This window comes from Ursus arctos, unplaced genomic scaffold (assembly GCF_023065955.2).
Source record: "Ursus arctos isolate Adak ecotype North America unplaced genomic scaffold, UrsArc2.0 scaffold_25, whole genome shotgun sequence".
Taxonomy (NCBI): domain Eukaryota; kingdom Metazoa; phylum Chordata; class Mammalia; order Carnivora; family Ursidae; genus Ursus; species Ursus arctos.
This window is the reverse complement of record NW_026622930.1, coordinates 23,824,526-23,850,383: the sequence shown is the minus strand read 5'-3', so window position 1 is coordinate 23,850,383 and position 25,858 is coordinate 23,824,526. Positions and strand designations below refer to the sequence as shown.

Genomic DNA, 25,858 nt, shown 5'->3' with positions numbered 1-25,858 from the left:
AGCGAGAGAGAGAACACAAGCAGAGGGAGTGGGAGAGGAAGAAGCAGGCTCCCAGAGGAGGAGCCCATTATGGGGCTCGATCCCAGCTCTGGGATCACGCCCTGAGCCAAGGGCAAGACGCTTAACGACTGAGCCACCCAGGTGCCCCTACTGTTCACTCTTTATCTAGGATAAAGGATACCTGGTTCAAAATTATAAGGTACTGAAGGACATGGGATTCTCACTGCCTGCTATAACTGAACTGTTTCCAGGTTCTCATTAATACACATGAACACAGACCAAAAAAGGGAAACAAAAAATCTGAACTAGTATTTTTAAAAAGGACAACAGAAGACCACAGATCAAAATTCAGACAATGTTTGTCTGCTAACTTTGCCTAACTGCGAGAACATGCTCATAACCATTAAACAAGACTCTTTCATGGTTGAAAAATCATAAAAAGGGGATGTAATAGATTATTTAATACAAGAGCTTAAGAAAATTGACTATTTAGAAAAAAAAACTCTGGTTAGAGTTTCTCCTCAGACCATACAATGACAGAGACGGCTAACTGGCTCCCCGTGGACATTCTCCTTATCTTCCCTTTAGTAATAGGATCCCTCAGTTTTAGCTGGGCCCATGGCCATCCAGCTACAGTCTACATTTCCCAATCTCTCCAGCAGCTAGGCAGCCATATGATGAAATTCTGGCCAAAGAGGAAATGAACAGAAGGGACAGGTACCAAGGCTGGATTACATCCTTTAAAACAGCAATTGCTCTCCTTCCACTTCTCTTTCTACCAGTGGCTTGGAATGGAGATGTGGTTGAGACTGAGATGTGAATAAAAACAACATCCTAAAAGATTACAGAACAAAGAAGATAGCTCATAACCTACCTACCGAGTTCTAGCAATCTACCTTCAGACTTTACTGAGAGAAATAATTTCTATATTGTTTGAACAACTTTATTTTTATGTCTCATTTACAACAACAAAAACAAAACAAAACAAAAAAGCTTCTAGGTTAAAATTAACAGGCAGAGGCAAGCCATTAATTTTACAGAACAACTAGATAAAACAACATAGATTACTCAAGACAAGAAACAGTTTTAAAGACAATGAAGAACTGTCTTCCATGCAAAGCAAAGAGGGCATTATACACTAAAATTCGGGAGAGGGAAGAACCCTTCCTTAAGCAATTTCAATTGCTAGTCATTTTCTCCCCTGGTGGTATTTGCAGAATGTGAACATGAATGAGCATAACTGGGCTTGCCATAGGCAGAAGAACTCTGCCAAGAGAAAGAAAAGGCAGCTGAATTTATGATAGCTTTATAGGATGGTGTAACAGACTAGATTCTAGCACAGCCCCAGATGCATGGCCAGTTTTCTGCACAGGACACTTACCAAGTGCTAGAGAAGCTAGAGAGCAGGACTAGAAAGGTGACTTGAAATCAACCACAATTTTACAATGCTTAGGAGATAAAGTCATACTGGAGAGAGGGGCTTGCAACAAACATACAATGGATCCCATCCTTAGACAACGCTCCCCAGAATAGACTGAATCTACCCAAAGCTTTAGTCCAGCTCCATCCCTAGTTAGATGGTGGGTGCTCAGCCCCACACGGTACCTAAAAGAGCAAAAGGCAAAAACAACATGGACTTGGATCTCTGCAGTTCCGTTATACACAGCGTTCAGCAATCAATCAAAAATGTCTGCTTTCCCAGGGGGCGGCAGGGAGGGAATGTGGGCATGACTGAAGGAGACAGAGGGCAGAGGACACAGCAGCCTACGTATTCCCTCTCATCACTGCCATACTGCCAGTCCTGGGAAATTCCTTACAACTTGGCCCCTCCTTCCCTTTAACTTCACGTGCCCAGAAATGGACATTCCTCCTGTTTAATTTTTTAACATTCCAAAACCGCACAAATAACTTTCAGACATCAAAGCCGCTCCTAGGAACTCAGAGCTCCCTTTCTACCAAGGAGCTCAAAATCAGCGGAATCATCTCATTCTTTTCAACAAATATTTCATCTCTGTTATGTCAAGGACTGTACTCTGTACTAGAAAATATAAATAGGAGATAATCTGGGATGCCTGGCTGGCTAAGTCAGTGGAGCGTATGACTCTTGATCTTGAGGTTGTGAGTTCAAGTCCCACACTGGGTGCAGAGATTACTGAAAAATAAAATCTTTAAAAAAAAAAAAAAAAGAAGAAGAAGAAGAAAAAAAGAGGAGATAATTAAAAAGATAGGAGATAATCCTAGTATTCAAGAATTCTTCAGGTTTTTTTGTTTTTGTTTTCAAAAAAGGATGCAAAGATCAGCACGGTTTTTGAGATAAAAAAGAGTAAGGAAACTATTTTAAAGAATACTGTCAAAAGGGAATTATATTTAAATATGCAGGATAAAAAATACACACACAGTGAGAAGCATTTCTTTTACAAGTGATTCTCACTCTTCCTCTTCACACGACTAAATGACAACACCAAAGAAAGGAGATTAAGCAATGTGTCCAGTCATAGGAAAACTAAATTCAAAGTTGGGATTAGGATCCAACTCTTTACATTTTCCATTTATTGCTATTTCTTGGTCATATTTCTGAGATTTTTCTATGAATCAAATTTTCCTTTAATTATTTTCAGAAATACTACAACTTAGTCTGATCGTTTTTAAATCATTTGTGGCTTAATATTAGAATTTCGCTTTAAACTCACCCTTTGCGCTCCTTTTTGCTCTTCATATAGAATTAGCTAATTCTGCTGTTCGTATTACTAGCTATACTTGGATTAAGTAGTTATATGAGCTTCCTCCGCTAAGAAAACGTCTGTTTTTAGGAAACTAGAATGCTAATTTTGCTGTCCTAGAAATAACCTGCTTCCTCCTCCTCTATTATACAAGCCAAGCCTGTACAGGAGGCGATAAAGATACTGTCCTTTAGCAAGCACGCAGAGCTTTCTGATAGGTAGCTCTATTACAGTCCAATCGCTGATCACACACCAGGTTTCGCAGCCCAGCCTCACAGCTTTTCAAATCAAGGTGAGAAAGGGAGAAATGGCAAAAAGTCAGGAGTGACAGATTTCCCCTCCCTAAGGGAAGCACTAAGCATCATCTCACAGCTTAGACCCCTCATAAGACAGTGGGAAAGGTGCTACAGAAGTCCCACTAATGGCCACGCTGCCCCTTAGGAAGAGCTAACAGAAAGGTGATAAAATAGAGTGGGTCTGTGCCATTTCCAGACGATTGGACCATCATCGGCCTGCTCTTATTCCTCCTCACAAGCTGTCACCACTACCAGGAACACTCATTAAGCCCCTACTGACTTTAACCACCTGCAAGCCCGAAACACTAAAAACTGCTCTATGGGTGTCTTTTTAATGGCACGTGTACCACAACCTGATTCTTGTGTATGTTTACATTATTTTGGAAAACTGGTTTTTGTCAACCAGCAAGTATATATGAAATAGCATACTGTAATTAATACAAAAAAATTGATAAAAATCTACTCAACATGTAGACTTATCGAAACTTAACAATTAGCTTATAGGCTTTAGATCTTATTTTTCCCATTCTATAAAACATTAAAGTTATCATTCATTCTTTCATTTAGTCCACTGATACTTACTGAGCCTCTACCATGAGCTAAACATGATCTGAGCACTAGAATACAGTACTATACACTCCAGTGGGAGAGGCGGCCAATAAATAATCAAGTAGATATACAATAAAATACCAGGCAGTTTGTTAAGTTCTATAACCAGGAAAAAAAAAAATCATGGCAAGAGGAAAGTATTTTAGACAAGGTGGTCAAGGATAACCTCTCTGAAGGAAGTGAGGGGTAAGTGAGATCTACATGACGGTAGAGAGAAAATTAAGGAGAAAAGTTTTCCAGGCTGAGCTAACAGGAGGACACAAGCCCTGGGGCAAGCACACTCCATGTATTCCCGGAAGGGCAGAAAGGCCCCCTTGGCTGCAGGACAGTGACCTGGCAGGACATGAAGTCAAAAGTGTGCGAGAGCCAGATGATAGAGGGTCTTGTAAACCGACAGAAACTCTGTCTTTCGTTGTCAGCGATAAGCAGCTCTCCAGAGAGCGAGAACGTCACACTCTGACTTATGTTTAAGCAGTTCCCTAATCCTTTTAAGAAGTTTGTCCTGGGGAAGTGCCGTTTCCCTCTTCCCCCCAAAGTATAAAAGCTACCCTCAATTTGGTGTTTATCATTTCCATGCATTTAAAAAAAACCTTTCCTTTTAAAAATAAATAATACCTTTCTTATATAAATACATAGCCATAAACAATATAGTATTGCCCGGCATGTTTTTAATCCTCATATACGTATCATACTGTATGTATCTTTCTGCAACTTTTGTTTAACAATATGTGTCTGAGATTTGCCCAAGCCTTTAATAGAGATCTAGACTGATCTTTTTAAGTGCTGTATTCACTGTATCAATATGCCATACCGGTTTTTTGTTTGTCCACCGGGTGGGGATAGGTGGGTTAAGTCATTCTCCAACTAATGAAAAGCTGGGTTACTTCCAATTCTTTGTTGTGTTTTTATAGTAAACTTTATTAAACATGTCTCCTTGTGCCATGAGCGGAATTTCTTCAGAAAAGAGTATGTTACAGGTTGAACTGATCCCCGCAAAATATTATGTTGAAGTCCTAACCCCCAATACCTCACATTACATGCGCATTAGGTTGGATATAAAAATGTCCTTTCTTACTGCAGGCTGGAACAAAAATGTTTGAAAACCGCAGCTATTGTACATACCCAGAGACAAACTTAATAAGGTAGTCATTAGGAATGTGTATTTCAACTTTTGTAGAAATTGCCAAATTGTTCTCCAAGGCAATTGTACCAATTTATGCTAAGAGCGCCTGTACACAAGTTCCCACCGCTACATAACACTGTGAACCTTTAATATGGTCATATTTTTACAGCTTTCAAAAGCTACAGATGAAAACAGTTATTTGACTGTTTTAATTTACATTAACTTGAACTAGTGAGGATGAGCATATTCATGTATTTATTTTCCAATCAAGTTCCTTTTCTCCTATAAATTGACAGTTCCTATCTTTCCCATTTTTCTCCTGGAGTGCACGCTTGTTTCTCACTAATTTATAAGGCTTTCTGGTCGGGATGCTAACCCTTTATCAGTGACGTGTTACAAATGTCTCCTCCCAATCCAGGGCTTGTTTTTTTTTACTTTTGGTGTCACTTTATGATGTCATATGGTGCACAAAGCTTCTGGTTTTTAAATAAGTTTAATTGAAATATAATTAACAAATCATTAAATGTGTCCAAGTGTCCAGTTCAGGGGCTTTTATTATATTCACATAGTGGTACAACCATCATCACAACTTTACTTTAAAACATTTTCATCACCCCCAAAACAAACTCCTGGCCCTGGCAAACTCCTAGTCTCTGTGGCTTTACCTATCCTGAACATCTCATGTTAGTGGAATCATACAGTACAGAGCTGTTTATGTCTGGCTCGTTATACTACACATGTTTCTTTCATCCATGTTGTAACATGCATCAGTACTTTATTTCTTTTTATTGCCGAAGAATACTCCAGTGTAAGATTATACTATATTTTATCTGTTCATCAATTTATGGATATCTGGCTTGTTTCCACTTTCTGACTATTAGGACTAATCCTGCTACAAGCATTCATGTAGAAGTTTTCGTGCGTATGTATGTTTCATTTGTCCAGGGAATAGAAACACAGAATCATATGGTGACTTTATGTTTAGCACTTTAGGAACTGTTTTCCAAAGTGGCTGTATTGTATGATCCCACCAGCAATGTATAAGGGTTCCAATTTCTCCACATCCCCACCAACACTTGTTAATGGGTTTTTATCTGAGCTATTCCAGTGCCTATGAAGTGGTACCTTGATGGTGTCCCTTGAAACATAAAAGTACAAAACATTACAAAAGTTCATTTTGACCTACTCCAGTTTTTAGGGGGTTGCTTATACTTTTAGAGTCATGTCTAAAAAACTACTGCCTAATCAAAATTCACAAAGATTTATACCTATGTGTTTTCCTAAAAATTTGACAGTTCTTAACATTTAGGTCTTTGGTTCATTCTGAGTTGATTTTTTGTATATGGATGAGGTAAAGATCCAAATTAGTTCTTCTGCATGTAGATACATAGTTATTCCCACACCATTTGTTGAAAAGATCATCCTTTGCCCCCTTGAACTGTCTTGGTACTCTTACAGAAAAATCAACTGACCATAAATTAAGGGTTTATTTCTGGACTCTCAGTTATATTCCATTGACCCAAATGTATAACTTTATGGCAGTACCACACTATCTTGATTACTGTGGTTTTATAGCGAGTTCTGAAATCAGGAAGGGTGAGTCCTCCAACTTATTTCTTCCCTTTCAAGACTTTTTCTATTCTGGGTCTCTCATATTTCCATATAAATTTTAGGATCTGCTTGTCAATGTCTCCAAGAGTCAGCTGGGATTTTGACAGGGATTGCACTGAATTTATAGAGTATTTCCATTTTAACAATATTAAGTCTCCCTCTCTCTTTTTAAGCAAGCTCTACGCCCAACATGAACTCACGACCCTAAGATCAGGAGTCCCATGCTCTACTGACTAAGCCAGGCACCCCAATATTAAGTCTTTCAATTCCAGAACACTGGGTGTCTTTGCATTTACTTAGATCCCGTTTAATTTCTTTCAAAATGTTTTGTGGGTTCCAGTGTGCAAGTTTTGTACTATTTAAATTTTTTCCTAAACCTTTTATTCTTTTTGATGCTACTGTGTGCAAAAGTTTTAAACAATCAAACTTATCAACCTTTACTTTATAATTTGTGCTTTGTTGCTTTTAGGAAAGTCACTCTATACTTTAAGGTTATAAATATTTTTTCCTATATGCTAGAGTTTTATATTTCTTCTTATCTTCACATTTGAGTATCTAACAACCTGGAATTGATTTAACAGATTGGTGTGAGGTAGGGATCTTTTTTTTTTTTTCTTCTCTTCTTCTTTTTCCACATGGAAAACCACCTGTCTCAGCACTAGTCCATTCCTCACTGATTTGAAATGCCACCACCATGATCTAGCAAACTCCATATTCATAGTGTGCTCCTTCAGGATTTTCTATTCTATTCCATCAAAATCATACTGCCAAGGGGCACCTGGGTGGCACAGCGGTTAGGCGTCTGCCTCCGGCTCAGGGCGTGATCCCGGCGTTATGGGATCGAGCCCCACATCAGGCTCCTCCGCTATAAGCCTGCTTCTTCCTCTCCCACTCCCCCTGCTTGTGTTCCCTCTCTCGCTGGCTGTCTCTCTCTCTCTGTCGAATAAATAAATAAAATCTTTAAAAAAAAATCATACTGCCAATATTACTACAGCTTTATGCTAAGTCTTATTATCTAATAAAGGTGATTCTTCCTACCTAATTTCTCTTCCAAACAGCCTTGGCTCTTCCTGGCCCTTTGCTTTTGCACATGAATTTTAGAATCAATTTGTCAGGAAAAAAAGAATGAGAGAGAGGGAAAGAGAGAAAGAGAGAAGAAAAAACCCCAGAACACTTAGAGGGTTGGACTGTGCACTGGAACTACCCTGACTTAAAGATCAATTTGAGGAAAGTAACATTTGTGCCACATTTTCACCAATGCATTTTGGGAACTCAAGATGATTCTGTGTTACATTATATTTTGAGACAGTAGTTTAATTCATTTAAAGATGAGGTTTGGATCACTTATTTTTTTTTTTTTAAAGATTTTATTTATTTATTTGACAGAGACAGCCAGCGAGAGAGGGAACACAAGCAGGGGGAGTGGGAGAGGAAGAAGCAGGCTCATAGCGGAGGAGCCTGATGTGGGGCTCGATCCCATAACGCCGGGATCACGCCCTGAGCCGAAGGCAGACGCTTAACCGCTGTGCCACCCAGGCGCCCCAAGATCACTTAAATTGTGGTCAATTACACTTTAGAAATCAGGAAACTTTAAGAATATCTCTAAAGCTTCCTTTAAATTCATTTTAAAATGATATTCTGACTCTGATCAGAATCATATATATACACACATACATATACACATACATTTTTTGAATGACGATCTCATTTCTAGGCATTTATCCTTGTGAAAAAATCAAGAGTGGAGATGTATAAAGTGTTCACATATTGAAAATTCCGGAGAAAGTCTACATATTATGCACAGGGATTCATTAAATAAATTACACTATAGATTCATATTATGGAATTTACATAACCCTTAAAAGAATGATGTTTGTCTTATTGATTGGTGATAGGATATAGTAATGATACTAAGCAAAAAAAAAAAAAAAAAAAGATATTAAGCAATTTCTTCTATGTAAAATTGTACCCCCTCCCTATCACACAAATATAAATGTATATATATATTTGTGTGTGTGTGTGTGTGTGTGTGTGTGTGTGTTATTTGTCTGGCAGAATATACATCAAAATGTAACAGTGAGTTATCTCTGGGTTGTAGAATTTCAGGAGATACTTATTTTCTTTATACTTTAATGTGTTGGTTTAATGTTCTGCAAGTATGATGTTTTTCTAACTCCAGTATTTTCAGATAAAACTGCACGTAAAGTATGTTGACTTTACAAGAGAAACACTACAGGGGCACCTGGGTGGTTCAGCTGGCTAAGCATCTAATTTCGGCTCAGGTCATGGGCTCAAGTCATGATCTAGGTGGGGTCCTGGGAGGGAGCTTGGCCTCAGGCTCTCGGCTCAGATGGGAGTCTGCTTGCTCCTCTCCCTCTGCCCTGCCCCAACTCATGCTCTCTCTCAAATAAATAAATAAAATCTTTAAAAAAAGAGAAACACTACATGTGTACCTTTTAAATTTTATTGAAAATATGCAAATGTTCAAGAAATACTTGTTGTTAAAACTGAAAAAATGCAAACCTTTTCAGATATGTAAACTCTGATGAGGAGTATAACACAGATACTATTCTCCTTAAGGACAAACGCTCCCCCTGGAAATTTTAAATCCCCCTAAGAGGGTTGTTGGGTTCATTTTGGCATAGGTGCTCACCCCCGTGTCGGTCACTTAGGCTCCAGGAATACGGTCATACTGCACAGCTGTGACCACCAGCCCCCCCCCACTGCCCCAACAAGAGATTATCCGCAGAGAAGGGAAACTGATGCTAACCGGGTAGCCTCTCGCGCTGTCCACTCCAGAACCAGCGTGGAGGGCATGGTGTTATAGGCCCAGCACACGCTGAAGTGAAGAGAGCTCCAAGCAAGCAGCAGGATCTGTGGCAGAGCTGCGCTCATGCTCGGATCTCCTGACTGCGGCATCCGGCTGTTAGGCCCCGGTGCTTATCTGGAGATCGGGAGGGGCTACCCCGCAGATGTGGGTGGCAGGGGAGAACAGTGACCCCGGGGCAGAACCTTGCTGCCCGAGTACACAGGGCGCCGCTGAACTGAAACGTGCCAGGGCACATATACGTGGGCGTCTCCGTTTCTGAGTTTTCAAACAGGAAAATCGTAATGTCAAAATATGTTTGTTTTCCAGCGAGCTTTGGAAGCACTTTTCAGTCCATTCCTTAGGAGATACTTACTGACAAAAAGTAGGGAATTTATCCTGATTGCAAGAAAAAATGTGGACTCCCTACTTTTCAAAAGTTGCCTGTAGAAAAAAGAGGGCACTTCTGGAAATATATGTTCAGATTGTGGCATAACTTGTGGCATATCTAATTTAAACTCCTCAAATGTTACCAGTAATTTTTGAACTGCCAAATCCAGTGGCTTAATAGAGTAAGATAAACCAGGCTCTACCAACTAACTAACTGGGACAGTTATTTAAATGGTCTGGAATTCAGTCTTATTTAGAACATGGTGATAATATTTGCCCTGCAAGGCCCCTGTGAAGACCAGATAGGTGAAGAAGCTGGGAGAGGTCCTGGTCACAGTAAAGGGTACCTATTATAAATATATCTTTGGTTTCCCACCACCAAGATGTTGCTTACCCCTCCTAACTGAAACGGCCTCCCTCTCCTACGGCTTTCTCATACCACTTCCTAATGCTTCTGTTCTCTCACAATCAACCTTCCTCAGCAGTGTGTGTGTCTTCCAGTAACATTCGATTCCCCAATATTATATCCTTCGTGCTTCCTCTTCTTGCTTAATGCCATCTTCTGTCTGCTTCACCAACTTGCACAGCTTCAACTATCACCATCCATTCCTTCAACTAAGATTTCCTGAGTTCCTATTACATACTAGGCACAATGCAAATACAGTAGTCCCCCCATTACCCACGGTCAACCCCAGTCTGAAAGCTGATGATCCTCCTTCTAATGTATTATCAAAAGCTCAAGAGTAGGTTTAATATTATGTCACAATGCCTACGTCATCCCCCGCACTTCATCTCATCATGTAAGCTTATTATCCTCTCACATCATCACAAGAAGGGTAAGTACGGTACAATAAGGTATTTTGAGAGAGACCACATTCACATGACTTTTATTGCAGTATATTGTTATAGTTTTCTTTGTTATTATTAGTTATTGTTGTTACTCTCTTAATGTGCCTAATTTATAAATTAACCTTTATCATGGGTATGCATGTATAGAAAAAAAAATATACACAGGGTTCTGAACTATCCACTATATACAATGGTTGCAGGCATCCACTGGTGATCATGGAACATATGCCCTGCGGTTAAAGGGTAGTACTGCAGTAAAATCTCAGATGTTTGCTGAAAGGGCTTACTAATTAGGCAGCAAGAGGCTTATTTTAGAATAAGTCAAAACCTTCACATTTGAGAGGTCAGTACTTATCTACACAATAGTTTCTAAACCTTCCTAGATTACAAAAATTGTTGAGTATTTTCCTCAACCTCGGTAAGTGTTATTTGGAGTAAGGCTGGGTCATACCCATAGTGTCAGTACAACTGCGTATTTCACTATACTTAGAAATTATCAGAAAGCAGAGGACTGGTAAAACAAACCCCATTAAAAAAATTAACCCCCAACACCAGGGGTTACCTCAATCCTTTAGGGTCCTGTAATACACATGTATTGTTTTTCATAATCAGAAGCAAAAAATTTTAGAACAAATGGAAAAATAGCAACCTTAACCTTTATAATGGGTCTTGAAGGCAGCCTTAAAGACAAATGATAAATTTTCTGAGATTAAATGTGTGTAAGAGCAAGGACTTGCTTAAACAGTCACAAACTATAAATTATACTATGGAAGCCTTCTTAGAAGCTATTCAGAAGGCAACTGACTTTTGAGGCCACAAACCATGTATTTAATCAAGTAAGGCACACCCACTCAGAATGCAAACACAGTCTCTACCCATCCCTCTCAATTGCCCATTCTGCCAATACACACTACTTCTTTCTTTCAAAAAACTGAATGTAATTGAATCTCAACCAATTAACTATCGTGCCCAGAGCACTATGAAGTTTCTAGGGCACCTCGGCCAACCCTAAAAAGTGGGCAAGTCTTCTTTCTCTGAATATGCAAGTTTTAAAATACTATCTTAAGAACACAGAGGTTTATATATTAAATACTGGTCTCATTTCCCAAGAATTTTTATTAAAAATAATTCCTGAGTACCTCAGATGACTCTGGAATCTTTCAGATCCAGCTAGCAAGATTTGAAATGTTCTCCTTGAAACAAAAAGCATTCAAAACAAAAATCTAGTCCCACAGCTGTAGCTACAACGTTATTTTTGCAAAGCCTTGAGGTCTTCGGAAGTCTCGTCAGGCCTTCAAAACCTGAACAGGTATCCAGGCCATTCTAGATACTCCTCCAGTTCTTGTCCCATAACTAACTTCTTTTCACTGTTACTGTTTCCTCTCAGTGGAAACAAAAGCTAGTAGCTACTTAGTAAATCACCCTTCATTAGTTATTCATTTGCCTCCTTCAAAGTGCAAGTAGCAGGACCAGCTCTTTTTTCTTTCAACTTTGCTTGTCCTAAAGAACATGACTTGTGCCCCAAGTCCTCCTTAGAATCTAACTTATTTTGGCAGCTAGGAGGCCGTCATCATTCTAATAGGTCATTAAAACTACTTCTAAAGGGAAGAAACTTAGGCTCAGAACAGTCTCAAAGACAGATAGTTTCTTTCCTTCAATACTTGCTAACTAAGGAAGGTAAAATGCATGTCTCAATCTTAAAAGTTCTATAAAGAAATGGAAGATCTAAAAAAAAGTGCTATAAACAAGGAGCTCTAAAAGTAAAAACAGACAGTATTATATTTCAGGCGCAACCAAAATATGGTATTTAATCAAACGTTAAATCCATGGTAAAAAATCTTGTAATTAAAATCACTGAACGCTGCAACATGCTGCTGAAAAAAATTTCCTGCAAAGCCTCTAGAGGTCTTTAAAAATAGGATAGAATCATCTATCAAGATTAGTTTTAATAAAGTCCTACAAAGAGATAAAAGGACTGAATTACATAAACCCCTAAAGGTTTCTTCCAGCTCTAATTCTGCCAAAGCTTTCCATTTTAACTCTTTCAAAGTTTCCCCAGTGCTAACTGCCACCCTTTACCTCAAATAAAGGCTGACCCTACTCTCCTCTGAATGGCAAGGGAGGAAAAATTACTGCTTTACTGCTCCTCTTCCTTGTGAAAACTGTCTACTGTCATCATTAAAAAATAGTAATGTCTACACATGGCTGCCGTAAAAAACAAAACCCAATACTCCTATGATGCTTCCCCTACACTCTCACAGAGGTACCACACTCACAGCACTTCTGACACCTAACGTGGGGGCAGTTTCCACTCCAACAAGCACTTTTGTGACACCAGCTGGTGTCAATTTAACTCAATTCTGACACACTCCACCTGGAGATAATGTGCGATCCCCAGGTGAAGGGCTTGGTCGCACAAGACTGCTCCCCACCCCACCCCTGCCTGGGATGCCTGTCGCAAGTCCAGGTCGTCCCCTGTGCTTCTAACCCAGAAGCTACTAATCAGGTTCCCACCACTTCCTCCTCTGGTTGATAATTTGCTAGAATGGCTCACAGAACTCAGGAAACCTGTTTATTTACTGTTTCCTAGTTTCTTATAAAAAGATATAATAAAGGATACAGATGAACACCCAGATGGAAGAGGTGCACAGGGGGCAAGGTGTGTGGGAAGGGGCATGCCACTCTCCTAACATCTCCACGTGTTCGGCAACCTGGAAGCTCTCTCAACCTGGTACTTCGGGGATTTTTATGGAGGCTTCATGACATCTGCATGAGCAATCATTAACTTCATTTCCAGCCCCGTTCCACTCTCAGGAGAATGCGGGGTGGGGCTGACAATTCCAAGCTTCTAAACATGGCTTGGTCTTTCTGGTGAGCAGCCCCCATCCAGGAGCCCACCCAGAGTCACCTCATTAGAACAAAAGACACTGCTATCACCAGCGAAATTGCAAGGGATTTAGGAACTCTGTGTCAGGAATAAGAGTCAAAGACTAAATATTAGAACAAAAGATGCTCCTAGTATTCCTATCACTTAGGAAATTACACAAGTTTTAGGAGCTCTGTGCCAGGAACTAGAAGCAGAAACATATATGCATATCTTTCCCTATTATCACAGCTAGTGTGAAAGAAAGAAAGAAAGAAAGAAAGAAAGAAAGAAAGAAAGAAAGAAAGAGCAAGCAATAACAAATGGTAAGGATATGGAGAAATTGGAAGGCTTGTTCACTATTAATGGGAAGGTAAAATGGTTTAGCTGCTGTGGAAAACAGTGTGGCATTTCCTCAAAAAATTAAAAATAGAATTATCATATGATCCAGCAAATCCACTTCTGGGTATATATCCAAAAGAACTGAAAGCAGGGTCTTGAAGAGCTATTTCTACACCCATGTTCAAAGCAGCACTATTCACAATACCTAAGCCCTGAAAGCAACCCCAGTGTCCACGGACAAATAAACAGCTAAGTAAAATGTGGTATGTACATAAAATGGAATATTATTCAGCCTTAAAAAGGAGGGAAATTCTGGGGCGCTTCAGTGGCTCAATCGGTCTGCCTTTGGCTCAGGTCATGATCCCAGAGTCCTGGGATCAAATCCTCTGATGGGCTCCCTGCTCAGTGGGAGTCTGCTTCTCCCTCTCCCTTTGTTCCCCTCCATCCGTTTTTTTCTCTCTCTCTCAAACAAATAAAATCTTTTAAAAAAAAGGTAGGAAATTCTGATACACACTGCTACATGGATGAACCATGAGTACATTATGCTACATGAAATAAGCCAGACAGAAAAAGAAAAATACGATTTCATTTATATGAGGTACGCACAGGAGTCACATTCATAGAGGAAGAAAGCAGAATGGTGGTTGCCAAGGGCAGGAGGAGAGAATGGGGAGTTATGTTTAATGAGTATAGAGTTTCAGTTCTACAAGATGAAAAAAGTTACGGCAGTGGATGGTGGTGATGGTTGCCCAACATGATGAATGCATTTAATGCCCCTGAACCGTACATTCACAAACGGTTAGGATGGTAAATTTTATGTCGTGTGCGTTTTACCACAATAAGAAAAAAAATGGAGGAAAAAACCAGAAAACAAAAACAGCAACATTTGATTGTTTTACATGCCCATTCTACCACAGGATCTATTTACTCAAACTCTAAACCCAAATCCAACAAAGGACAAGCACGGATCTTCATCCCTTCAAACACTGCAACTCTTGAGAGTGTAAAAGAATCCTAGAAGTTTCTAACTTCTCTTGTGTTCCTTAAAAGACAAATGTTGGGATGTGTGAGGAAATGAATGTATACCCAGGTTTAAAAACTCTGAATTTATGGGGCGCCTGGGTGGCACAGCAGTTAAGCGTCTGCCTTCGGCTCAGGGCGTGATCCCGACGTTATGGGATCGAGCCCCACATCAGGCTCCTATGCTATGGGCCTGCTTCTTCCTCTCCCACTCCCCCTGCTTGTGTTCCCTCTCTCGCTGGCTGTCTCTATTTCTGTCAAATAAATAAATAAATAAAATCTTTTAAAAAATAAAAACTCTGAATTTATACTTTAGTTAAAAGATGACACACCCCTGCACACTTAACATCTTATGTGTATTTTTATGGCATCATTGGCAACATTTCCCCCGGAAAGTGAGGGAAAATAAACAGGGGTTGGTGCACTATCACTTTAATTGAAACAAAACAATTAAAGATACTCCTGCTCCAATGAAGTTACCAAAGCCTCTCCTTTGCTTAAGAAAAACAAAAACCAAAACTAATAGATAATATTCCTCATATCCGTGTACAAAGCTATATTCCTAAAGTCCTCGTTTTAAACACACTGTGACCAAGAGTTTTCTAGCAGGGATACTGGAGCCCTAACCATTTTTTCAGGCATTCTAGTAGACCAGTCTTCCAGATGCCACCATAGTGCCTTGAGTGGAATTTTTCACCAAAATACACTAGAAAAAGTCAGCCAGATGCTAGAGTCATACAGATTTTTAAAATTTCACTTTAGCAACTTGATGTGTCTTCATCTTACTATTAGTTGGCAACCTCTGAAGAAATATCATACCTACAAATGCTAGACTGTTAGAGATTAGAGGAGGAATTTAGTATTAAATGAGAACGTAACTCTTATGTTAAGTGAAAAGAGCACCTGAACACAAAATACCTCTGAAGTGTGAACACCTTTCTCTTGACTTTCTTTTCCCTCTTAAAAAATCATAATCCAGTCCTTCATCTGCAATGTATTTTCTGACTCCTACCCGTCAGGTTTCCCTGTTATAATCTCTACCACAGCAATTTTGTCTTATTAGCCATTTATGTTGCTAAAAAACAACCCCTTACACAACCAATAATGAGAGTGTGCTTACACTTCCTCTCTCACTCAATTATTTCTTTAAAATGAAAATAAATCTTCGGAATCTGTGCATTACGGTGCCTTCCACCTTACAACTTCAGGGGAAGTCAAGTCTCTTTTATGTGTTTTCCCACCAACTCTCATAGCCTTACTATGTCAACATGACCCAGAGGAATGCTTTATTTTCTGTTTCACACCAAAAAGTAATAGGCCTATCTATCCCATCTAATGACTGGGGGAGGAGGCAGCTAGCTATCTATACTAAAGTCAAATTAACTCACAATAGTCACATTACTTCTGGGAACAGATGACTTTGGGGCAAGAAAACGTTTCCCTTAATATCTAAACGGGATTTTAAAGTATTAAAGTCAATTGCAAATCTCACAACACTCTCTTCCAGCAACACTGATCTTTTAATCTTTTTAACCAGCTCGTCTTGTCTTTAAAAACACATTTCAGGATATCGGACATCCAGAGAACTGGAAGGCTGTTACTAATTACTGTCTTCAATTCAAAGCTTTTCAAAGTATTTCAGAACTCCCTGGACTTGGTGATTCAGCCTTGGTTAACTGGTATGGAGACTCATCACAAGTCACCACCTGGGTTCCTAACTCAATCTGGAGCCCGGGATGAGGGTCTCACCACAGGCTGAGTAAGAGGCACCAGACCCGGTTCACTGCCAGATGTGTGGTCCAGTGCCTTGCTTGCAGAAGGGGAAGATATGTAGTAGGAAGACACTTGGGTGTGTTTTCGCCTGATACCACCTCCTAACTTTCTTTGCTTGCTGAGGACCCCGAGGATGGTTTTCCTTGAAGGGTTTCAGGACTCTAAGAGGAAGCAACCACCTCGAGGACATGAGGAAGGAACCTCGAGAGGAAGAACCAAGGGCCCTCGAGTGGATATTCCCGGGGTCCGCGGGGTCACTCCCTGCCTCCCCGGGGGACCGACCCGCATTTCTGGCCAGATCAGGGGGAGGAAGGTACTCGAGCTTGGAGCAGAGCCCAAACCTCCGGAGGAAAGGAGAAAGACCTCAGACGCGGAGACACGAGGGAGCCCCTACGCCGCCCTTGAACCTCCCGCTCTGGGCAGGCCCGGTCAGGGCCAAGACACCGCCGCCAGCGCACCTGAGCCGTGCCCGGCGCCGGCACCCGCCCCCGCGGACGGTCACCGCGACCTCGCCCCGCCCGGCCACCCCCTCTGCCGGCTCCGCACGGGCTCAGCTCGCAGAGTCCCCGCCCGCCACCTCCGGCTCAGCCCGGCCGCCCGGTCCCACCATACCTGACCCGCGGCGGCTGCGGCGGCAGCGGCGCTGCTCCTCACATACCCGTTCCGCACTTCCCCGTTCGCCACGCAGCCGTTCGCCCGCACCGGGCGACGGCAGCAGCAGCCTCCGGGCCCCGGCCGCATCGTCCCGGTATCACCAGGCGCAAGGAAGGTTCTGTAGGCGGCGGCCCAGGCAGCGGCGGCTCCAGTCCCGCTCCGCACCCCACCCACCTCCCCGAAACCGGAAATGGCTGCGCGCCGCCGCCAATTACCAGCCCGGCCGTCACAGGGGGGCGGGGCCCACTCCCGCGGAGGCGGTGGCTGGCCCAAGGCCCGGCTGCCAAAGAGAAACGGGGCGGGGCCGGACAGGAGGGACTTGAGCCTAAGGACTGCTGGCCAATCTGGAGGAGAAGGAGGCGGACCCCATGGTGCTGTCTGGCCAATCACGGGCGACAGCAAAGGCGGCTCGGGGATGTCGAGGGGTCTGGGTAGGGTTTGGCGGCTTCTTGGTCCACGCAGAGGAGGCGGGGCCCAGGAAGAAGTAGGCCAATTAGAATGTGAGGACAGGAAGGGGGCTGAGCCCTAGTGTCCAGAGCGGGTTCCCGGGTTCTCCCGGACAGGTGGCGCCCTCTCTGTCCTTGCCTCGGGGGAAGTTCTGGGATGTGAATCCAAGGCGGGCACCGGGCTCCTTTATTTAATCAGCGAATGCCTATGTGCGTATCTATAGAACAGCATTTTTAGCATTCTCTCACCATTCTTTAATACGCTGCGTACATTAACACATTCCTTAATAATTCGGATGTCTCTTTGCCCTTCACATCTGCCCCTAATCAGGGTTTTCTGTACGATTTCCTTTAAAGAGTACTTCCTTAAGAGTCAGGAAACCTGGTCTTGTTCCAACTCTGCCAATAACTGAAAGCTAAACCTTGTGTATTTAGCCACTCTGGGAGCCAAATTCTCTAAAATAGAGTTAATAATTCCTGTTTCGTAGGCTTATTGCAAGAAATATAATGCCTGGCCCATAGCATAATAGATATTATTTTGCACCCCTTGCGTTCTATCTTCCCATAGGGGTTAGAAAGGAAATGGATCTACATCGTAAAGAGACTTTTGGTTACGCATAAAGAATTTAGTGTCATAGGTGGGTGCCTGGGTGGCTCAGTCGGTTAAGCATCTGCCTTCGGCTCAGGTCATGATCCCGGGGGCCTGGAATCGAGCCCGTGTCAGGTTCCCTGTTCAGTGGGGAGTCTGCTTCTCCCTCTGCTCGTGCTCTCTCTCTCAAATAAATAAATAAATAAATAAATAAATAAATAAAATCTTTTAAAAAATAATAATTTAGTGTCATAGTTAAGAGTATTGACTCTGGAGGTGGTCTGGATTTGAATCCTGACTACGCCACTTACTAGCTGAGTGACCGCTATATATCTTCATCTGTTCAGTGGAAATAATAATAGTTGTCCTGAGGATTTGAGTTAAGACATATAGTGTATTTTGTAGAACACCTGGCCATTAGTAAATTCATTAAGTGTTGGTTAATTTTTTAAAGATTTATTTATTTATTTATTTTAGAGAGAAAGAGAGCATAGGGTGGGGGAGGGGCAGAAGGAGAGGGACAGGGAGAGAGAAGCCTCAAGAAGAGACTCCCTGCTGAGTGTGGAGCCTGACTTGAGGCTCAATCCCAGGATCCTGAGATCATGACCTGAGCTGAAATCAAAAGTCAGACGCTCACCCGACTGAGCTACCCAGGCACCACATTTTTAATTGCTGAATGGGCCTATGAGAATCCGTGCATTCTTCCCCCTACCGCATCTTTAGGAAAGGGATTGACAAGCTATCAGTTTTTCATGGTTTAGGAGCTGAACAATCTAACAGCAGGTGGACAGAGCAGATGCCTTCTTTGAGTCAACAAACACTATGATCCCAAAGAACATAAGTTTGTGATAGAAGTATGAGGCTAAAAGAAAGACACGTGGTTGCATCTCATGGCGCTTACATTCTAGTGAGAGAAAAGATGTGTAACGCAAACAGCAATTGAAGGCCTACAGAAGGCTGGAGTTCTGATGAGGAAGGCTGGGCCACAGTGACAGGTCTAGACTTTCCATACGGAAAGTTTTTCAGGGCAGGAATCTGGTTGGAAAGCAGGGCTAAGGGATTTAATGGATGCTTAGATAGTAAGCTGAATGAATTTGGAAACGACTTGGGAAGAAGATGTAGGATGAGCTTAATCTTGAAGGATGAGCAGTATTTGGAAAACTGGGAATGAGAAGTAAGGGGAGGGTGTTCCCAGGAGAGGGAATCTTCAAAAGCTCAGGTACAGAGGCTGGGAAGAGCAAAGCCTTAAACTAGAGCCTAAGAGTGAAGACTGTGGCTAGATTAGAGGAATCCTGTTAGCCAGTCCCTCTCTCCGGAGGGCAGGACACAGGTCCTTGTCTTGTTCTGCCACTTACTCACCGTGCATGGTCTTGGATGAGTCATGCAACATCAGCCTTGGTTTCCTCACCCATCTTACAAAATTAATACCTGTACTACTTACCTCACAGGGCTTTTGTGACCATCGATGATATAATACACAAATGATCTGATAACCTTGCACGCCATTGCTAAATCACAAAAGGGATGCCGCAGAAGGCAGTAGGTAACACCCCAAGCTCCATGCAAACAGGAAAACAGCTCCTTCCAGATGCAGAAGCCACCTCATCATCATTTTACTGAGCTCACATGCAAAGTTCTGGGCTAGGCACCGGGGCTACAAGTCTTCCTTCAAGATTACTCAAACCATTTCAACTGTAAAACCTTTCTTGAACTCCAGCTTCCTCACCAAATTAGTCTCTTTCTTCACCATGAACTTTATACACACCTGTCTAAGCAAGCATGTGTCACATTACTTTGGGTTTTTTTTGTTTTTTGTTTTTTGTTTTTTTGAGACTGAGATTACAGAGTGGTTCAAAGCAAGAGCTCCATGGTCACACAGAATTGGAAACCCAGCTCTAGCACTTAAAAGCCTTGTGACTTTGGCAAAGCTGCTTGACTTCCCTGTGACTCCGTTTCTTTGTCTGTAAAATGAAATACACCTCATAGAGTTGTTGTGAGAACGAAGAAAGAAAAGCATTTAGTACCAGGGCCTGTCACATAATAGTCAATAAGTGCTGGCAATCATTAGTTGAGTAAATGAATTATTTGTCAAATGAATGAAGGAATGAATGCATGAATACACTTATACCCCCAACTAGACAGAGAGCAAGCTCCTTGAGGTCAGCGGATTGTCTGATTCACCTTCGGGTTCCTAGTACCCAGCACAGTGCCTGGCACATAGTAAATACTCAATAAATGACTGAGAAAATGAATGAAAATCTGGCCCTGCCTCCAAGAAGCCTTCCATCCCATGGCGACTGTGTTAAGTCACACAGCTCTAAGCCACATGGTGAATGTGTTAAGGTTCTTGTGATTGGAGCTAACATAGGTCAATATTAGAAAACTTCATCAAGAAAGGGAAAATTATTGCAACTCTCCCCAAGATAGGGAAGTGTGGGGACTCAACTATCCCAAACCTTGGCAACAGAAAATTATAGGCCTTCTTCCCAGTGCCAACCCACTTGTGAGGCTTAGCTCTTAGCCACTTACTACTTTCATATTCCCTAGGTCAAATTTATAAATTCCTAGGAAAGAGAGATCTGATTGGCCCACCTTAGGGTGAGATGTCTAATGCTCGCCCAAACCATGGTGGCCAAAGCACAAGGACAAGCTGCTGGAGGTGAGGAATCAGTTACAAAGAAGGAGGAATTGTCGCAGAGAAGAAAGGACAGCCCTATCATTGTCTGCTACAAGGAGTTAGAACTTGGGAATGAAAAGAACAAATAACAATCACTGGGAAGGAGTATTGAGGAGGAGGCTTCCAGTATAGCATTAAAAAAAAATTTTTTAGGGGCGCCTGGGTGGCGCAGTCGTTAAGCATCTACCTTTGGCTCAGGGCGTGATCCTGGCGTTCCGGGGGCGTTTCGGGATCGAGCCCCACATCGAGCTCCTCGGCCGGGAGCCTGCTTCTTCCTCTCCCTCTCCCCTGCTGTGTTCCCTCTCTCGCTGGCTGTCTCTCTGTCACATAAATAAATAAAATCTTTAAAAAAAAAAATTTTTTTTTTAAAGTAAACTCTACAAGATCAAGAGTTGTCTGCTTTACGGACTGAGCCAGCCAGGCGCCCCCAGTATAGCATTTTTAAAGGGCCATGTAAGACTGCTGCTTAGAAAGAGAAATGAAGTGAGAGATAGCAGGCTAGTTCGCCGGAGGAGCAGGCAGCCTGTGCTATCAGGGGTCTTGGTTGCATGCATGCAAGTTAAGGCTGGGTGACTTACACAGAAGGTTATTAGCAGCTCAGTGACATGGCTGAAGGCTGAAGAAGCAGGCTTAGAAAAAGTCAGGAGCAAGAGATCTCCAGAGGGCTGGGCAGCAAGGTGAGATGTCTAATGCTTGCCCAAACGATGGTGGCCAAAGCATGAGGGCCAAACCCTCAGGAGGGTCTGTGGCAGAAACTGTCTGATAATTATATCACCAAAAGAAATGACCCCCAACCACCCTTACCATCTTGGATCGCTTGCCAAAGAGGCCAAGTCCCAGGAGAGAGCATCTGATTGGCTGAGTTTAAGTCACATGGGTCCATTGGGGCGGGGCTGAAGGGGGGCAAACAGAAGGATGTGGTTCCTTTATCTTTCATGGTGGGATCTGCTTTCCAAAATTCACCTTCCTAAAAAGAGGGTGCAAAATGAAGAGAGGTGATTTCCCAAAAAGAAATTGAGGACCTCATAGAAAAATGGAGTGGACACTGGGCAGGCAGAAATGATGAACATCAGTTAAGACTGCAGAAGAATCATAAGGGAGAAAGAGCCCTTTAGAGGTACTCTGCTTTGGTACAAAAACTAGGGCTGGGCAACTCAGAGGTATTGTCTGATCCTGACCCCGAGATCATCACTTGGTCTTTCCTTTCCAAACTTTCCATGGTCGTTCGTTACTTTTTGTATTTGGCCAATTGTTTGACATGTACTTTTTTCTGGGCATCATGTTATTACATCAGGTACTACAAATACAATGATAGGGCACCTGACTGGTTCAGTTGGTAGAGCATGTGACTTTTGATCTTAGGGTTGTGAGTTCGAGCCCCATGTTGGGGATAGAGTTTACTCAAAAAAAACAAAAAAACAAAAACAAAAACAATGAGGTCAATGGCCATGAATTTTCAGTACAAGAGCTTTCAACCATAGCCCAGGACAGGGGCAGCTTCCCACTGGATCACTTTGGTGACGTAAAAGCTTTAAAGAGAAATTCATCAAGTGTCTCCCTGACAATAAATTCAAAAATGCTTTGTGCAGAAATGAATCAAGAGACTATTTAGGATACAGAATGGAGAGGCACCTGATGGCACAAGATCCCCTGGAAAAACTGGGATTCGATTTGATTGATGGAAAACCAGAGGCAAAAACTAACTTCTAATGGGAAAAAGACTATTGACCACCGGGTCATCGAGGACTGACCATGTCATGTGACCTTGTCACCTGAGGATATATGGTGAGGTGCTGTGACTTCCAAAGGGGCTTCCAGGATGCCATCCTTGATAGAAACATCTCATCCTGATGTTTCCCAGGTTATTTTGAAAAATTATGGTTCCTATTAGATCTCATTTTCCCCCAAGAGTGTTAGGTTTTTGTTTTTTCTTTTAAAGATTTTATTTTTTTTAAAATAATCTCTACACCCAATGTGGGGCTCAAACTCACAACCCCAAGATCAAGAGTTGATGGCTCCACTGAGCCAGCCAGGTGTTCCCCCCTTTTTGTTTCTTAAAGATTTTATTTTTTTTTAAAGAGTGTTAGGTTTAAAAAAATAAATAAATAAATAAATAAATAAAGAGTGTTAGGTTTTATCTTTACATTGTGTGAGGCAGAGTTCCTAGGGAGACCTATGCCAGCAGGTCAGAATGTGGAGTCATGCCTGCTTAGTGAGGGGACACATGGACCTCCATGAAATGGTGACTCCATATGGTAATACTCTGCATAGCTTCTCGATACTGACATGCTGAATGTTCACAGCTTCAGCCTCTTATATAGATATTGTCAGAAAACCATTCCCTAGCAAAATGGTTTCCTTTTTGTACTTATAAATATATATGCCAGTTTATTTCCTTTTTTAAAAAACAAAAATAGAGTATAAACTTGGCAATGAGAAAAAAAATACAATGAAAAACAGAAAGAAACATAGTCTCTGCTCCTTGTGGAGCTTATGGTCTTGACTTACAAGAAATGGGTTTATTATTTCCCTTTTTACTACTCTTAACCTAATACAGTGAGTGAAAGAGTCTGATTCTCTCCCTGAGTTTCTGGCCCTACTTTTGCCAGAAGATCTTGGATAACATTTTTGGACCATTTTCGGTGGCAATATTCGCATCCACAAAACTGAGTAGGCCCTGGGACAAGAGCTTAGAATTGCATTATTATTTTGAGGCCTGGGCTGTTTAAAGGAATGATGGCATGCAAATACGAATCAGGAATGGTGGTTCCTGATTGGCTCAGGGTGCCTTTGAAGCACCCAATAGAGTGATTTCAATCTGTGTCTGACAAGGGACTCCTGGGTGGCTCAATTGGTTAAGGCTCTGCCTTTGGGTCAGGTCATGATCTCAGGGTCAGAGATAGACATCCTTATCAGGCTCCCTGCTCAGCAGGGGGTCTGCTTCTCCTTCTCCCTCTGCCAGCAGCTCCCCCTGCTTGTGCTCTCTCTCTTTCTCTCTCCCTCAAATAAATAAAATCTTTTTTAAAAAAAAATCTGTGTCTAACAAGGTATTTGCATTTGGACCTGGGAGAGAAGACAGATGAGCGCTCCAGGAATAGGCATTTAGAGCCTGTGTCTCAAGGGTAGCTCTCTGCGTGTGTTTCCTCTGCCCTAGAAGCACCTCCGAGCCTCCTACCCAACCACCACACCCCACACTGCCACCCTGGACTTCCTGTGGGTATTCACTCAGTTGACTGTGGCAATCATCTGAGGTTCTGTGTCAGGAAGTGGACTGTTGCTTCTGGCTCCAGGAAGAAGGGGTGGTGCTGCAGATAACCATTATGATAATGGTGGTGCTATTAGTCAAAGCTTTTTGAGCTGCAAGTTTTGAAACTGAATTCAAATTGGATTAAGTACAAAGGAGATTTATTGGCTCACATAACCAAAAAGAGTAGGGGGTAGATCTAACTGGATGCATGTGCTCAAATGATGCCATCAGGAATCCACCTCCAGGGGCGCCTGGGTGGCACAGCGGTTAAGTGTCTGCCTTCGGCTCAGGGCGTGATCCCGGCGTTATGGGATCGAGCCCCATGTCAGGCTCCTCCGCTATGAGCCTGCTTCTTCCTCTCCCACTCTCCCTGCTGTGTTCCCTCTCTCGCTGGCTGTCTCTATCTCTGTCGAATAAATAAATAAAAAATCTTTAAAAAAAAAAAAAAAGAAAAGAAATACTGGTTTTAGACTTTCCCTCCTCCCCAAATCCAACCTCCAAAATTTACTCCAAATTGATGTTTATTTAAACTGATTAAAGTGATTGATATCTTATCATTTTCATCTTCATCAAATCATCATCCCAAAGCAATTAATAGGGGCGCCTGGGTGGCTCAGTCATTGAGCGTCCGCCTTCGGCTCAGGGCGTGATCCCAGAGTTCTGGGATCGAGCCCCACATCAGGCTCTTCCGCTGGGAGACTGCTTCTTCCTCTCCCACTCCCCCTGCTTGTGTTCCCTCTCTCGCTGGCTGTCTCTCTGTCAAATGAAAAAATAAAATCTTAAAAAAACAAAAAACCTCTGTGTATGGAGTTATGTCAGAAAAATAGAAATATCATCTCTACAAACTGAGAATTTACTCTCACAGGGAGCATAAATGATGACAGAGGACTCACAGACAACCATACTAGCTCTGAATATGTTATGTATGGTCAGTTTTAAATGACATAATTGAATTATATATGTAAAGGATACTTTGGTAAAAAAAAAATTAAAAAGAAAAGAAAAATGACATAAGTTAGAAGGTTCATTCATTCCTAAGCAGGGTGGCATATGTATCCTATGGAGTGATGAGATTTGCATATCTATTTTATTTTAGGTTTTTTAAGTAGGCTCCATGCCCAAAATGGAACTTGAACTCACCACCCTGAGATCAAGAGTCTACCCACTGAGCCATCCAGGAGCGCTGAGATTTTAAACAGAACAGGTTTACGGTGAGGGTGCCATTTCTCTTCCACTGCATTACAGAATGCTTTAAGGATTTTGCTGTCTTCCTCATCACTTTATATTTACTTGGCAGTGCTACCTATTCTTAGACAAAATAACTTCCTTTAAAATGGCCTTCTGAGGCTCTTGCCCATACCCTCCATCTTTCCTAACTTTTTCTCACATATTTTCCTGTCTTGTACTGCCCCCAAAGCAATCATTTTTGGTGCCTGATATCTGGGAGAGCCATTTGAACCTGTATCTAGAAGAGTGCTGTTCTGTTCAGGGTATCGTCAAAGTCGCCTGAAAGTTCTCTCAATAGATGTCCTGAAAAGCACAGGAATTAGAACAGCAGTGAGGAGGCAACAGGGGTGCCTAAACAGTTGACAGGGAAAAGGAACTTTTGTACCCACTTTAAGACCCTGATACTCTAACATTTCAAAATACAGTACACTTCTGTTTTATATCAAGAACACCTTTTAAAACATAAATGACAGCTTTAGAGTCACCTTCTATTTCAACCCAATCTTGACCTTCCTCATGTTGACCATTGCATACAGATTTGCCAGTCCATATCATTTCATATCATTTCAATGGGTTGCTTCTCTATCACCCATTCCACTCTTCCTTCACTGGTTAC

The 25,858-nt window shown here is 42.0% G+C and overlaps 1 protein-coding gene and 1 pseudogene across 1 annotated transcript in view; one reads left to right on the top strand and one right to left on the bottom strand.

Moving 5' to 3' along the window:
• Positions 1-17,236, bottom strand: part of SPTLC2 (serine palmitoyltransferase long chain base subunit 2) — a 97,376-nt gene extending 80,140 nt beyond the window's left edge. The window contains exon 1 of the mRNA XM_026519413.4: positions 17,015-17,236. Coding sequence (XP_026375198.1) covers positions 17,015-17,143 — 129 coding nt within the window. The 5' untranslated portion in view covers positions 17,144-17,236. The remainder of the gene's footprint in view (positions 1-17,014) is intronic.
• A 4,974-nt stretch (positions 17,237-22,210) lies between these two features.
• Positions 22,211-22,478, top strand: LOC113270283 (cytochrome c oxidase assembly protein COX19-like; annotated as a pseudogene).
• The last annotated feature ends 3,380 nt before the right edge of the window (positions 22,479-25,858 follow it).